This window comes from Hyperolius riggenbachi, chromosome 2, assembly GCF_040937935.1.
Source record: "Hyperolius riggenbachi isolate aHypRig1 chromosome 2, aHypRig1.pri, whole genome shotgun sequence".
In the NCBI taxonomy this organism is placed as follows: Eukaryota; Metazoa; Chordata; class Amphibia; order Anura; family Hyperoliidae; genus Hyperolius; species Hyperolius riggenbachi.
The window spans coordinates 462,743,749-462,760,894 of record NC_090647.1 but is presented as its reverse complement, the minus strand read 5'-3'; the positions used below and the strand labels follow the sequence as shown (position 1 = coordinate 462,760,894).

General features: G+C 43.5%; 1 protein-coding gene across 6 annotated transcripts in view; it reads left to right on the top strand.

The window, feature by feature from the left end:
* NEK8 (NIMA related kinase 8) overlaps positions 1 to 17,146 on the top strand; it is a 173,764-nt gene that overhangs the window by 46,555 nt on the left and 110,063 nt on the right. For all 6 annotated transcript variants that reach the window (XM_068270141.1, XM_068270145.1, XM_068270143.1 and 3 more), the window contains exons 6-9: positions 1,552 to 1,631; positions 3,083 to 3,270; positions 10,594 to 10,741; positions 11,390 to 11,466. In XM_068270141.1, coding sequence (XP_068126242.1) covers positions 1,552 to 1,631; positions 3,083 to 3,270; positions 10,594 to 10,741; positions 11,390 to 11,466 — 493 coding nt within the window. The remainder of the gene's footprint in view (positions 1 to 1,551; positions 1,632 to 3,082; positions 3,271 to 10,593; positions 10,742 to 11,389; positions 11,467 to 17,146) is intronic.

Here is a 17,146-nt window from a genome sequence, read left to right as displayed (position 1 = left end):
CGCCTGCCAGCGTGAGTGTCCTGCGCATGCACGGTTCTCTAATATTGAATAGCGCATGCGCAGGACTTCCACGCCGGCCGGCTTGTTGACACGTTGTCGTGAATTTAGGAAGCAGCCCTGACAACTTCAGGCAAAAGTCGTCCCATAACGGATTCGCCAGCCGGCACCGGGAGAGGAGCCAGGAGGATGCCGGGGGACCTTGCGGCCTACGGTGGGCTTGGAGGAAGCCCCAGGTAAGTCACTATTTCATTTTTAGTGAATACTCAGGGTCCCTTTAAAGCACTCCTGGACTGAGAGGGATATGGAGGCTGACATATTTATTTCATTTTAAACAATGCCGATTGCCTGGCTGATCGTCTAATACTTTCAACCATAAACCCTGAACTAGCATACGATTTAGGTGTTCTGATTTTACTCTGGATTAGCTGACTGCTTGTTGCAGGTGTATGATTCTGACACTACTGCAGTCAAAGATATCAGCAGGACTGGCAGGCAACTGTTATTGTTTAAAAGGAAATACATAGGGCAGCCCCCAGTATCCTCTCAGTTCAGGTGTACTTAAAAGAGGAACTGTAACCAAGGATTGAACTTCATCCCAATCAGTAGCTGATACCCCCTTTCCCATGAGAAATCTTTACCTTTTCTCAAACGGATCATCAGGGCTCTCCGTATGGCTGATATTTTGGTGAAACCCCTCCCAGTGTGATGTCAGCACCTAGGTACTGATATAACACTGTGGGAGCCTTCTTGCATTGTGGGAAATAACAGCTGTTTCCAACTGCCAAAAAAGCAGCATCTCCTTCCACAGAGATCAACAGCCAGCAGTAAACATGTGACCATGCGATAATTGTCAGAATGTAAATCAGGGAGAGGAAAGACTTTACAATGGGCAAACATTGACGAAATCATTTATAAATAATTATTAAAAAAAATAAGCACTTTTTCATTACATTATTTTCACTACAATTCCTCTTTGAAGTAGACTTATTAAAAGTTAAAAAGAACATAAATGACTAGGGCAAATTTAACTAGTTTGAAATGTATGGTATTTATTATTTAAAATTGTGAAAATAGCATATATTTTTGGGAATAAAAAAGGTGCTCTATAAAAAATGTTTATGTCAATGCATATTAAGGTATTGTGGGTGTTTTACATCACTAGTTAGAGCATAGTAGAGTCAGTAATTTTTAATCAGATAGACCCTGGCTCGCAAAGAGCAGCAGAAAGACATGACTATTTGGTATGGCCCTGCCAAGGAGAACACACGGAGAAGCATGTGATCAGTTTGATCGGCTGATAGATTTGTATGATTCTGATTTGCTGTGATGACTTCCTCGTTTAATGCATGATCATGACCTGCAAATCAGAGCCTTGCAAATCTATCAGCTGATCAAACTGACCACATGCTTCAGCATGAGTTCTCCTTGGCAGAGCTGTCCCTAATGCCTATGAAGTAGAGGGCAAATTTGTCTGTTTTGGTGTCACACATGCACCTAAAAAAAATAAAAGTCAATTTTTGTATTAATGATGGGATTTTTCTTCACCTCTAGGGTAGAGAAGCCTTTAGCGGCAATGCCTGCAGTTACCCGTGGCCGAACTGCTGGGCGCATCCCCAGTGCCAGATCCCGAGGTAAGCAGCTTTGACACACTTTATCTATTTTATTTCATATAGTGCATAGGTGTCAAACTCTGGCCCGCATGCCAAATTCGGCCCGCGGCGCCATAAAACATGCCTGCCAGTGGTTTCAGCCTTTAACATTGAATTTGGACCACGTCCACGATTTTACTTCACTCCTCCCTCTTGCCCGCCCATTCACACTCTATCTTGTCTGCCTGCTTGGCCTTTCTCTTCATCTTCCGTACACTGAGCCTTCCATATGGAGTAATAGAGCGTAGCCATGCTCTATCACTCCCTTGCTCCGCCTACTCCGACATCTGAAGACTGCCAGAAGGCCTACAGGAAAATGGCACTGAAGTCCAGCACTGGAGTCTCTGTGTCTCCAGTGCTGGACTTCGGCCGCCATTTTCCTGTAGCCCTGCAAGCGTGTGAGATTTGGTCAGTGAGCAACGCAGTAGAACAAGAGAGGAGTCTCCTGCCAGGGGAGTACATTAGGTTATATTTTATGGGGTAAACACCACCTTAAAACTTTTTAAGGTGGGAAATGCAGCCTTATATGTTTTTATTTGTATGTTTGGGGAAAATGCTGTTAATTATGTGTGTTTTGGTGAAACACTTCTGCGTTATGTTTATTTTGTAGGAAATGCTATTGCATTATGTGTATTTTGGGGGAAACTGTGCCACATTATGTGTATTTTGGATGAAATGATGTTGCAGTGTGTGTTTTGTGGGAAATGCGGTCGCATTATGTGTATTTTTGGGAAAATGCTTCCACAATATGTGTATTTTGGAAGATACAAATTTAAGATTTCTTTTTGGCCCATGAGTTCAAAATGTTTCCTCCTCACCCCCTGAGTTACACTATGAAATAAAAAGTTTACATTGCAGTGTTATGTAAAAAAACCAGGTAGAAATTTGAACCATTTTTTAATAAATAGGACTGTTGGCCTTCGACTTGGTCTTAGTTTTTTATTTCGTCCCCGCCTAATTGAGTTTGACACCCCTGATGTAATGTGATAGATATCCATTGGCAGTACAGTGTTCTACACAGCTTATATATAATATGTGAATACACAGCCGACGATGCATTCATATTTTCTTTCCCCTGCTAGAATATAACCCACTGGCTGTACATAATTTAGTGTCTCACTAGCCCATGCCTGATCCAGTGTCATCTTTTCCTGATGAAAACCTCCTGAATTTATGTGGTATTTCCTGGGGAGGAATATGAATATCATTTGTCACTCACATCCCATCAGCTGTTTCATTGCACTAATGAAATACCGCGACTGAATTGTCGTCCATTTATTTAACTTGACAGGTGCCTATTAGTAAGCCAAAGGGAGTTTTCCTCAGCACATTCCTCTTATCCTGTTGTTATCACTGGAGCCCAGCCGTGACATGTTTTCCTGGAATGTTATATCGGGAGCCTCTTTTCATTGTCCTATTTCTGTCTTGATCAGGTGGCCGTGTGGGGTATCCTCCCACCAAGACAGGCATCCCTCCCCCGCTGTCCTCTGTCTACACGTGGGGAAGTGGCATCACTGCTCCTCTCCGCCTCCCTATGCTGAATACTGAGGTGGTCCAGGTGTCGGCTGGAAGGACACAGAAAGCTGGAGTCACCAAGTCTGGCAGGCTCATTATGTGGGAGGTGAGCATGGGGGAACTCTGACCCAGCTTTCTAATGCTGGATCTCTGTAAAGAGGGATATTTGTTATGCTGAAGAACCTCAGTCATGTAGAAGCACATCATAAAGAGTTATTAAAGCAATTTTAGAAATTCTCTTTGGTCTGATTGCAGGTGACCCTTTTGCACAGCCTATTATGCATTCTTAGCAGTTACATAAGTACAGTTACATAAGTACTGTAACAAGGGATTTTTAGAAGGATCTTTGAAGTAGCCAGAAATGATGGCTGAGCAGACCTGCCCCTCCCCCCCCTGCAGAGAATTTATCCATGTTATAAAAAAAATGTAAGTATTAAGGCCTGTACCCATCTCAAGATTTTTACAATGATTTTCCCGACAACTGGTGATTTTTTTTGAGCGACGAACGGTCATTTCTGCGATCTTGTGTTGTGGGTACAGGTGCCCGATCACGCCAAACGTCATTTAGCGTCACACAGTGATGACGACCACCACGGCTGTTCACATCTCCCCAACAAATCCCAGGAAAAATACCACAATCGCTCAAAGTCTCGTTTGAGCCCGTCGTGTGCCGTTGCCTGACGTCGCGCATACCTGTCGGCAGGAAGATGGATCAGGAGCACTTGTCTGGTAGTAGGGAAAGAAACACTTCAAAAAACATATCGCACCAAACTGGAATAAGTGCAAAATCAATCCTTTTTTATTGAAAAATCACATAAAAACAATTAAAAACTAATATATTCGAGGTGGGTCAAAATTTCATCATTATAGGTCAAAAAGTAGCCAATAATCACAGCATAGATGCCCTTTAACCCTCCTGGCGGTATATTAAAAACCGCCAGGGGGCAGCGCAGCCGTTTTTTTGATTTTTTTTTTTAAATCATGTAGCGAGCCTAGGGCTCGCTACATGATAGCCGCTGCTCAGCGGCATCCCCCCAGCCCCGCCGATCGCCTCCGGCGATAGGCGATCAGGAAATCCCGTTCAAAGAACGGGATTTCCTGGAGGGCTTCCCCCGTCGCCATGGCGACGGGGCGGGATGACGTCACCGACGTCATGGACGTCGTGACGTCTAAGGGAGTCCCGATCCACCCCTTGCCGCTGCCTGGCGCTGATAGGCCAGGCAGCGCAGGGGTCTAGGGGGGGGGGGGGGCTGTGTTGCGACACGGATATCGGCGATCGAGCTCGGGGTGGCGATCGAAGTGCTGACGCAGTTAGCAAAGTGCTAGCTGCGTTCAGCAAAAAAAAAAATTACTCAAATCGGCCCAGCAGGGCCTGAGAAAACCTCCTGCGCGGCTTACCCCGAACTACGTTCGGGGTTACTGCCAGGAAGGTTAAAGGAATTAATAAAGTGCTGATCGTGCATAAAAGTGCTTTGATATGAATACAGTACAACAATTGTGCAAATACAATACAAACAATGGTGCAAATAACAAACTGATGGTAAGTACCAAGGTGCTAAAAAAAGGAAAGGATAGGTGAGAAAATAAGATCAAGGTACAGCTGCAAGTGATAGAATCAGATGAAGTGTCAATAGATTGCTGGAAAAGGATATGCAGGCAATGAATAGAAAGTGAATGAGTAATGGAAGATCCCTCAAAGGAAACACCCCATGTCAGACCCTTACCTCCGCTATCACTGGCGAATCGCGATAGCAGAGGTAAGGGTCTGACATGGGGTGTCAGACCCTTACCTCCGCGTCCATCACTAATTATAAGCTCATAATTGCAAAAATAACAGAAATATACCTTCAGGATATACATATTAAAAAAAGTTCAGTCCCTAGGGTAACTATTTATGTATTTTTGTTTACTTGTAAAAAATTTTTGTATGCAAATGTTTTATTTGGGTAACTATGGTAGAGTGAAGGGGGTAAGGGGTTAATTTAAATGATATATGTGTTATTTTTATTAAAATAAAATATATGTAGCTGAGATTTTACTACTTGGCCACAAGATGTCCCCACACATTTTCTTCCTGCCCTGTACTGTTAGTACGTGAGTAGGAAGTAATGCATGGATGTGTTACTTCATTTGTTACAATGACCGCAGGCATCTCATCGATGCCAGCGATCATTGGCACGGACACTTAGATCGTTCCCATTCACTGATCTGTGGACAAATGGGTGGCAGGAGCGCATGCAGTGGTGATCACGGTGAGTGATGTATATCTACGCCCCGTGCCAGAACTGAAGTCCTGTGGGGTGTAGAAAAACTGCGACGGATGGCAAAAGTGGTTAAAGTGGACCTCCACTGTATATTCCGAAGTTAAAAAGAGCCAGAAACCCAATGCAGCACCGTGGCAGTTCTAGAATGCAATGGGCTTGATTCACAAAAGCGTGATAACTCAGTTATCACGCCTAAAAACTCAGTTATCACGCCTAAAAGCTTTGCACGTGCAAACTAGGGTGCTAAGTAGTTTGCACCCTAGTTTACATGTGAAAACTAGAGTGCAAACTATTTAGCACCCTAATTTGCATGTGCAAAGCTTATAAGCCCCATCTACACGAGGGACATTGCAGCGATCCGGCGGCTCGATTAGCCGCCGGATCGCCTCTTCCGCGTGCCCGCCGCGTCCCCGCTCACCGCGCGTGCGCCGCATACGTTTCCCCGCTTGTGCCCGCTCGTCCCCGCCGGCGCCGCTTATCTCCCGCACGATTCCCTGCCATTGTCCCCTCGCGGGGATCGAGCAGGGAATCGGCGGTGCGAAGATCCGTCCTGCCGGATCTTATCAATCGAGCCGCATCAGCGGCTCGATTGATAAGGAGCATCGCGGCCGCATCTACGCGTGTAGATGCGGCTTTAGGCGTGATAACTCAGTTATCACCCTTTTGTGAATCAAGCCCATTATATTGTGGCTGGTGCGACACAACTTCTTTGTTCACCTCCTGTTTCTGTGATTGGCTGGCTCAGTGGCACAGTAGCAGAGTACCTTTCAGACCACACTGCGAGGCACCTTCCACCCACAGATGACACTATCTCCTTAGCAGCCTTTGCAAAGGCAAAAAACTGCAATGGCAGTTTTTCAGAAATGAGGAGTGGCTAACCAACAAAACCTGGCTTATATGGCACTAGTGGTCAGTTTTTAAACATTTTTTCCTACTACTCTGTTATAACTTCTGGCTGTGCTGATAGTGTGGGTTTTATTTCTCACCAGAGGTCCGCTCAAGGTAATGCAAAAATGCAATTCACAAAAAGTTCTTATTTACTGCTTCTTAAGTATTAACTATTAGGGTTTTTTAAGAAGATAATTATGTAATTAGACATAATGTATGTCAAAGTCAACAACAAAAAAGAGGTAAAAAGGTAGTTGTGTAATTTTTTTCATGATAAATAGTGGGCACATGGCAGAAGTGATATTTTTTGTTAATTTCGAGCATAATGGATGGTAATTTGAGAGCCTGTTAGTTGGATAGTTCCTTACACAAAGAAAGCAAGGAAAAGAAGCAGTGGTTATATTATCTCCACATCCTTTATACCCAGGGGCATAACTAGAAATCACGGGGCCCACTGCAAAATTTTGGATGCCTCCCCCCAGCAGTCATTGCTAGAGGGGGGAGCGCTGATGGTAGCCCGAGGTGAGGGAGGGGGGTTCGGGCCCCCTTCCCTGCCGCTGTTTATGCCTGCTGTTCCCCCTTCCTGCGCTGTGCCCCATCCTACCCCTAAAAATGGCCCTAGAGGGCCCTTGAGCCAGGCCCCCCCCTCAGGCTTCACCCCCCAAGGGCCCCTCTGCGGCTGCATCCCTTGCAGGGGCTATTGTTATGCGGCTGTTTATACCCTGGGTTCATGGTACGTGTACCCCAGGGGATATTTCAGTTCGGCTTAGGGCTACTTGCACACATTATAATAAATCCATTATGGATAATTTTGAGATTAAGACAATTGTAAATCATTTGAAAACAACCTCAAATAATTACTTGTATTAATTAAAATCATCAAGGAGTGTTTGGAAAGCATTTATATACAATTATGGATTACTCCTAACAAACTCATGCGCCAAGGGGTACATGAGATGATGTTAGTCCCACTAGGGGGTACTTGGCCAACGCAGTTATTTCTAAAGGAGCACATGCTCTAATACTTTTGAGAAACACTGCTTTATTCTACATAGATGACCGTTGTCCTGACAGTAGCTTATGATTGGATGTTCTTTTTGTTTTTTTGCAAACCGTCAGCAGTGATAATACAAGGTGTTCCAACCAAAGATTTGGCTTCACCAGCACTCTCCTGCTGTTGGGAAAATATTTGCATCATTGTTTACTTGTTATTACTAATTAATACTTTAGTAATTTATTAGTCCTCAATATACTGTGAACAAATTAATCACATCTCCTATGACACACCATAGACAACACATATATGTACAACCACACACCATAAGTACCTCTTGTATTCACCCTACCACCAGCCCTCTCCCAGAACCACCTTCCAAAAAACTCCTCCCCCTCCACTCGTCTCCGCCTAAGTTTCACATACCCTCATACCCACCCTTTATTGAGCCATGCAATATAGTACTCTGAAGTTAAATGCTAATGTTTTCTTGAATCTGTTTCTTAGCAAGCCACTTTGTTGTGCCAATCACCTTCTCCTCCACGTGGCCAACTCATCATGCTATGGCTTACGCTGTTTGGAGATGAAGGAATCGGCCAGAGAATACTGTCACAACTACTGCAAGTCCTCTGCTGAACATCCTCAGCCTCATTACCCTCCTGACCCTCATGAGAGTGAACATACATACAGGTTCAAGCAGGCGTGTTCATTTATCGGTCTTTTGTGAGAAAGTGCTCTCAGTAGTTAGGTTATGTCTATACTTAGCTCTGCAGTATGTTATAGCTTAAGGCAAGGCTAGCAGGATTGGTGTGCGATGAGTGACAGGCATGGAGAGCTCTGTTAACAGTGTAAAAACAGATACTAATGGGTGAAACTCGCACATGTTTTGCACTGTGCTTACACAACTACTTTAAAGTCCGGGGTCTGGGTTTTTTTATGTAGTAAGTACCGGTAGATATTTAGTTTCAAACAACTATTTTAATCAATGGCAGGCTGGTTCTGTACTTCTTCTTTACCTATGCGCAGTTGGTACCATGTCCCCTTAAAGTGGACCTGAAGTAAAAATAAAATTATGAGATAATTAATTCTATGTGTAGTACAGACGATAAATAGAACATTAGTAACATGGAAATGAGTCTCATATTTTTATTTTCAGTTTATTATCTTAATTTGAAAGATAGGATCAGACTGTCACAGTTACTGTTAAGAATCCATACTCTTCCAAGATGAAAGAGAAGTGAATGATCCTTTGAACTTTCCTGCACTTAAAGGTCCGTACACACGCCGGACTGGAGGCAACGACGGGTCCGTCGTCACCTCCCGCTGGGTGGGCGTTCCAACGACAGTCCGGCGTGTGTACGCACTGTCGGCGGACTGATACGGCTGTTTCTGAGCGATCAGCCGTGCGGATCGCTCAGAAGCAGCCGTATCAGTCCGACAACAGTGCGTACACACGCCGGACTGTCGTTGGAACGCCCACCCAGCGGGAGGTGACGACGGACCCATCGTTGCCTCCAGTCCGGCGTGTGTACGGACCTTTAGCCTCATTAGAAGCCTTATCTTGCTGTTTCTCAGCTGTTTAGCCTCTATTTACTTTTTAGGAAACTGCACTAAATTTGATAAGCTGTCAACAAATTCTTTTGCATAGATAAAAACTCAAGTATTTTAACACTTGCTGTACCAGAAAACAGAAAGGTACTTCAGAGAATTTCTTAGTAGGGCTGCTACTTTATGTACCTATGTTTATCTCATCCTGTTACGTCATACGGTACGCTTTAAGTCACATGAAGACTGCAGTACCTACGTGCCACATAGTAGGGGGTAAGATAGAGGTCTGCTCTGTCTACTAGAACCATGCCCTACTATTAGAGAGTGACAGCTATAATCATTCTTCAGAAGAGGTGGTTTCAGCAGGCAGAGCAGTCAGATCCACCCACCCTCCCCCTTACCCTGGATCACTGTAGTCGACACAATTATCTGATAAGTACATACATAAGACTTAGCTCTAGGCTAAACTAGGGTTTTAAAGTGGACCTGAACTCTTGCACAAGACAGAAAGAAAACATAGAGAAATGCACCCTGTATGTATTTAGAGAGTTTAGCCCGTTTAATTACCCCTCATTTGTGTCTAATGACAAGTTGTAATTTGATCTTTCCCCTGTGTCACATGACTGCCATGGCGGGGATGGCAGATAAGCACATTGTAAAGCACAGGATGTTAACAATACAATATGTTTGCTTCCATGAATCAGGAAGTAGATACAGTGCAGATGCATTTTAGGATTTGTATCAGCTGTAACAAAGAAATGTTTTTTGTTTTAAGGTTATTATGCAGCTGCATATCTTTTAGAGCAGAGAGGACGTTCTGAGTTCAGGTCAGCTTTGATTGTAACGCCTCTTGGACAGTACATGCTACACTAAACTCAGCAGAGGCAGCCGTCTGGGGCCGTTTTGTTGACAATCTATGTTGTGCAAAGGTGTCCTGATGCATCATTTAAAGTAGACCCGAGCCGGTACAAAGCTGTGGGGGGGGGGGGGGAGGCCGCAGATCAGGTACTGCCGCTTAACGCCACTCCAGAGCTATTCTATTCTTTCCCTTTCATAAAAAAAATGGTGGTCACATACACTGCAGCTCTGGCACAGAAAGGAGAGCAGGGGGCAGGAGAGGCAGTCAATGAGCAGGGGAGAGGCAGTGAATCGGTGGGGAGAGGCGTTTTTGACACTGTGTCCGCCCCCCCCCCCCCCCCGAATTGCCGACAATGGAAGGCGCTTTCTTTGCAGGAGACGCCTCTATTCCAAAGAACACACCTTCCTTTGTCGGCTATTCTGGGGGGGAGGGGGGGCAGCAGAGTTCAGAGCAGGAAGGACTCAGAGGTATGTAATTTACCATCTAACATGCCTCTGTGTCCTTATTGCTCTTCCAAATCCGCCTCGGGTAAACTTTAAAGATTGCTGGATCCTACAACAGCCAAACGGAAACCACACCATCATGCGCTACACCTTTCCCCCCTCCATAGCAACAGTATGTGTCACTTGGCTGTAGCCTAACAACATGGCTGTACAGCACTTAGGTCACCCTAGGGATGAAGTCCCGATTCCCACAGGCAAAGTCATAGTGCATGCGTACACATCTTAAGGTTGCATGCCTGATTTACAAAGGTTCTTCAGGACTGGATAGATGACTGTAGAACATACATAATACTGCAAACCTCATATATGTATTAAAATTGTGCTGGTGATTTACTGCAGCCCCTAATATTTTCATACATTAATTTATTTGCAGACGCCCCCTCTAGGAGCTGGCGCACCTTCTCTTCCTGGCTCTATTGAACATGCACAGCCTCAGTTTATTTCTCGCTTTCTGGAGGGACAGTCAGGTGTCACTATCAAGCATGTGTCCTGTGGAGACCTCTTTACAGCCTGCCTAACAGGTAAAGCCTAAAAATGAAACAACTAAGGTTCCTCACACCCTCACACCCTGCTTTGTGCTATGTATGGCTAGCCTGGAGAGGCGTATTTGCTGCTAACAGATTTTAGGAACCATTAGATGGGGTTGGTGCAGTGTATATATAGTTATGCTTTACATAATATATAAAAATCTAAGGCTGCTTTCACACATACCTGCTGCTCGCAGTGGCCGTTAGTCTCAATGAGACTAGACACACTACCGGTGGGGCGACATGATGCGGCAGAAGTGCTTATGACGATGCTTGGGCGGCACAAACTCAGTGTGTTGACGCACAGTTGTACCATGTGGCAGGCATTTGTATGGGAGTCTATGGCACCGCAACAATTTATAATAGATTGTTGTGGTACAAGTGTGGCATGCATGCGTCAATCAGGGGGAAAACAGTGACACACTTCCTGTCAAGCAGGAAGCACGTCACTGGTCAGGGGGCGTCACTATGCATATTACCCTGTCGGCGCACTCCGCTGCATGGTAATGTAAATGGGGCAGTAGTGCGGTGTGATAACCCTTCCTCGGGCTATCCTGCCACAGGACGATCAAACCACAAGATGTGTGAAACCAGCCTCAAGTGAATGTTTTTATAATAACTGTGTTTTTTTGCTTTTTCTAGACAGGGGCATAATTATGACCTTTGGCAGCGGAAGCAATGGCTGCTTAGGACATGCCAACTTTAATGATGTCACACAGGTAAGATAAAGTAAGGCTACAAGAACAGTTGTAGGATTGATTATGAATTTCTACTGAACTCAAATTGTGTTTAGAAGACACTGGGGTTTATGCACAAAACTCCCTTAATCACAATAATCCCGGTTCTTTTTTCTCACATGTTTAGAATTTTGTTCCCTTCGTTTTTAATCCTATGAATCACTTTCATTAAACACAAGAAAAGTTTTACTTTAATTGTATGCATAATTAAGTGCAAAAATTAGCATTTGCAAAATTGCAGATAAATTAGTTTATTATTATTATTACAGAATGATTTGTGACAGCTTTCCAGCTGTCACTCATGTGTGACATAAAGAACAACTATGAGAAACCATTGTACAAAGGGCTCTATTCACAAAACCTCTTATAAATGACTTGTTTATCACCTAATTGATAAAAATAACCTTTCAGCACATTTATAAGCAAAATAATCACCCAAAGTAAGTTGTTCCTGATTAACTTCATTTCAATATTACTTTTCTTACCTTATTTAGATTATATTTTTGCTCTTTGGAAGCTTAAAAAAGTAACATGGATAAGGTGAAAACAGAGGAAAACAGGTGAAAAAGCTTTGTGAATCACACCCAATGTCCATTATGTTAAAGCAAAGCATTTTTAATAAAGAATAATTGGTATACATTGTATTTTGTGGATTATTATGTTTTTATTAATTTGTCTGAAAAATGATGCCTCCTTTTTAGGCTGTCAGCATCGGCTAGATTAGCCCATCTATCTTCACAGGGGATGCACAGGGGATGCCTCCCTGTAAAGCTTTGTTTAGCCTAATCCATTTCCTGCCCCCGCCCACTACATACTGTGATGTGTAAAGAGCCGTGTGATTGCTGCAACATTATAAGTAGACAGGCAAGTGACATCCACTTACCTCCTGCTTTGCTTAAAGTGATCCTTAAGTCAAATTAAAAAAATGACTTTTACTTACCTGAAAGAGAAGAAGAGAGGGGGCTCACTGAGCGATATATACAATAAGGAGGGGTGATATCCCAGGACAGGTCTCACCTCATACGAAATTGGCTTAGCACAGCGTCCTTTCTCACGATCAGCCTGCGTCCCTCTATGCCGAGCCGGGGACTGGGCTCCTGGTAGGGCGGATGTGACGTCATTCTCCGAGGCACTTCCTGTAGGAGTTGCTATGGAGACTAGAACGCACTCGCTGCTTCTATCGTAATACCGCAGCGAGCAGCGTACAGTCAGGTTATCAGCAATTAATAAAGACAACCCGGCTAGGTAATTATGATTTAATGACAACACGTTTCGCGGAAGTTCTACCTCCGCTTTTTCAAGTCATATGGCCATTTTAAAAACAGTTTATTATATACAGCAATTCATAAGGCTGTAGCCAATCGGCTCTGTGTAGAGGGGAGGGGATACCGTAGTACCTATAATAGTAACAATTAGCGTATTGATCCTACCATTAGGGCTACAAGTAGCATTACTAGGCAAAATTTATATAAAGTTGCTATAGATATTTCAAATTGTTAATTTTTGAGATTGTGTGTCAACAATAGCTCTATACCTCCACAGTGCCCTTCGGCCACAGCCATACATAATCATAAAATTAGTTAATCAATAATTAGTAAAAAAAGCATTAAATCTTTTTATATAAAAAGAGTTGATATATATATATATATATATATATATAAAAATATATATAAAAGGAGCCTCATATGTCCTCAAATTCATATCCATATTCAAGTACATGCACATACATACTCACATGCATATACACATCCACACATATATAGGGGAGACACATACACCACCACATACTCATACGCGCATATACAAACATCCCTCCATGTGTACTCCCCCATAAATATTCGGACCTATAACAATATTAGTCCATGACTATACTGAGTCCCCGCATAGACCACATTGTATATACAGTATATATATCTCTTTATACACACACATTTGCTCCAACCATATCCCTACATAGATGTACCCTACCAAAAGATGTGAATTAAAGTACCACTGACCGAAGGTGACTCATCTCTTCCAGGCATTTATTTAAACCGCCTGGTTCCAGTGTTCCCAATTTTAGGATCCAGAAGGACTCACGTCTACATAGAACCCGATATCTTTCATATTTGCTCGAATGGTGAACCTGCTCTATAATGGTGGCCCTCAGGACATCAAAATTCCTTTTATGAACTAAGTTAAAATGATGAGACACCCCATGTTTCGGTTCTCCCTTAGATATGTTGGATCTATGTTTGTTTAGTCTAGTTTGGAATTTTTGAGTGGTACGGCCCACATAGGCCAAATCACATGGGCAACTAAGTAAATACACTACGTATGTGCTTTGGCACGTCACGTAGTTTTTTATAGGATATTCAATAGACTTATTATTGTCCCTAAAGGTGGTAACCCCATTAACAATTGTTCTACAGCACAAACAATGCTTGGAGTTACAAGAGTAACAACCAAATTTGTCCTGGGTTCCCATTTGTAAAGTTTTATTCGTCAGGGGTTCTTTTATGGGGAGTTTACTAGGGGCTATATGCCCCCTAATATTCTTCCCCCTTCTAAAAACTACTTTTGGTCTGGACGGGAGAGTTTGTTTAAGTATGGGATCGCTAAGCAACACTGGCCAATATTTATCAAAAATATTCTTACACTCCTTGGCCTGGCCAGAATAATTAACAACAATGGACATCTTTTTATTAATAACAACATTTTAGTCATCTGTATGATTTTTCTTCGCCAGATCTTTGGGCAATAAACAGTCTTGTTGTGAGAGAGTAGCAGCTCTCTCAAAAGCTGACTGTATTATAGAAGCAGGATAATGTTTCTCCTGGAATCTCGATTTTAGTGTTTTAGATTGTGATACATAGTCCCCATTGTTAGTACAATTTCTACGTAAACGTTTAAACTGGCCAAATGGCACATTTTTTAGCCATGGTTTGTAGTGTGCACTCTTATAATCAAGATAGCCGTTCCGGTCCGTGGGCTTAAAATAGTTAGTAGTACTGATACTCAAGTCACCAGGATCTACTGTAATTGCCAAATCTAAAAAGTGTATCTGCGAGTTGTCTGTTTCCATGGTGAAGGACAAACCCAATTTATTCCCATTTAAATAATCTCTATATCTATATAGTTCATCTACAGTGCCTTCCCACACACACAACACATCGTCTATGAAGCGGCGATGGAGAACGAGGTTCGCACGGAAGGGATTGGTATCCGTCCAAATTAGTTGTTCCTCGAGCTAACCCATATATAGGTTGGCGAAGGCCGGAGCGAACCTCGTCCCCATTGCCGTTCCCTGTAGCTGCAAATAAAAAGAATCCAAAAATGTAAAATAGTTAGAAGTCAGAATAAACTTAATAGAATCCAAAATAAATTGTTTTTGCAAATCTGGCATCAAAGGGTCACCTTCCAAATAAAAGCTCACCTGGGGCTTCCAATAGCCCCCTGCAGCTGTCCGGTGCCCTCGCCGTGTCCCTTCGATCCTCGTGTCCCCGCCGGCAGCCACTTCCGGTTTCGCCATCAGGAGCCAACAGGCTGGGAACGCGAGTGATTCTTCGCGTTCCCAGCCACAATTGCACCCTCTATGCTGCTATAGCATATAGCATGAAGCATATAGCAGCATAGAGGGCGCAATTGTGGCTGGGAACGCGTAACGCAATGGTAACGCAATGTCCACTATTCCAGCTGAGCCGGCAGAGGTGGAAGGTTGCTTGACTAAATATAGGCAGAGATTTATTTGAATAATTATGGGCGGTAATAGGCAGCTTGCTAAGGAAAATCAAGTAGGCTGCCTACTCTCAGGGCTGGGTTGAGGCAGAAGCGAGAGAGGCTCCAGCCTCAGGGCGCAGTGTAGGAGGGGTGCAGAACTCAATCAGCTATCATTCCCCTATTGTGTTTGAAGCAGAGAGAAATAAGAAAAGGAGATACATGGCAGTGACTGCAGCCAGATAACTAGAGATGAAGGGGTTGGGAGCCCTGGGGCGCCTCTTGGTCTAATAGCAATCAGTGTGTGACGGATGGGGTGGGACGGATGGAGGGGCGCACTTTGGTGTCTCAGCCTTGGGTGCTGGAGGACCTTGTCCTGGCTCTTTCTTCTATCACGGCCCATAGTCAGTAAAATAAGTAGCTGCCTACAGTTAGTCAAGACCCATCCCACCCCTGCCTGCTCTGATGAATGGCATTGCTTGTATGGTATATCACTCGGGCGCAGGAGCGAGGGTTGGCTCTCGTCCGGTAAACTTGTTGCTGCGGTTCTATGGCTCTTAGGGCCCTTCTCCACTGCACAGCTGAATAGCAACATCGCAAATCGCTAGGTATTTTTAAATCACTAGGGTTGCTACTTTATCATAGAAATCATGAGAAGTATTTTCCACTGCGATTTTAAGAGGGATAATGCAATGCAAATGAAAAATCGCAATCGCATAACAAAATTCATGAAAAATCGCAATCGCTAGCTTTGTGATTTTGATTGCTGGTGGAAAAGGGCCCTTATTGTATTACAAGCATGTGTGTGTGGGGGGAGGGGATATAAATTGATTCATTCACACAATGCTTCACAGGGAGGCATCCCCTATAAAGATAAATGGGATGGGCTCATCAAGCTGATTCTAATTTCTAACAGACTAATAAGGGGCATCATTTTTCAGGTAATGAATATAAACAAAACCCACAAAAAACGTATACCAATTATTCTGATTATGAAGAGAGCGGTGCCACAGCCAAAGCAATGGACGCTGGCGCCGCAGATTCAGGTCACCATTATGGGCACTGGGGACAGAGAACTGGGGCACAATCCCCGGATCCTCAGCCTGATCTAAACCTAATATACAGATAACAAGTTGTTTAAAGTAAAAAGAACCCCTTTTCAGGACTTGCCCGGGGGAGCTTCACTTGGTGTCTTTATACAGTATAGATCTACAGGTATGCATCAGTCCCCCAAAAGGTGTGCACAGCATCTATATAAGACAAAAGAAGGGGTTGGGGAAAAGAACAGCGCTCCCTGTGTGTATCTTTGGATGTAGACAGCTTCATACATACAATGACACGCTCACCTCTGGTGTGACTGAGAAATGTCCTTTGACAGATTTCAGCTAGAATGGCTTTGTTAGCACACAACACTGCTGGCTTAACCATATGTTGTCAACGCGTTTCGCAAGGCAGAACCTTGCTTCTTCAGAGGTTAATAACAAATGCATTTGTTATTATCCTCTGGAGAAGCAAGGTTGTGCCTTGTGAAATGCGTCAGTTCATGTGCATAGATTTCTAGCACTGGGAAAACGCATGTAAACAACATAGATCTCAACATGGAAGGTAAATCAGTAGTACATAATAATTACGTAATTGATCAGGAGCCAAACTGAGGTTGATTTAACATATTTATGTTACAAGCTCACTTATCCTTTAAAAACAAACAGCAGTACGATATTTTCTAAACCTGTCCCTTAATTAACACTATAAAAAGTATATTCCTATGTGCACGTGCCAAGAACCACCCTAATAAAAGAGTAGAATATGTTTGAGATTGCACAAGGCCAAAAATGTTCGCCAAAGCCTTAACATCTAATTAAAAAATAAATGACATTCTTGAAATCGATTGCCAATTGCTGGCTTGTTTAGGCATATAACCTCTGCAGAGACACATACCGATACATGCACATGCGATCCTGGGGTT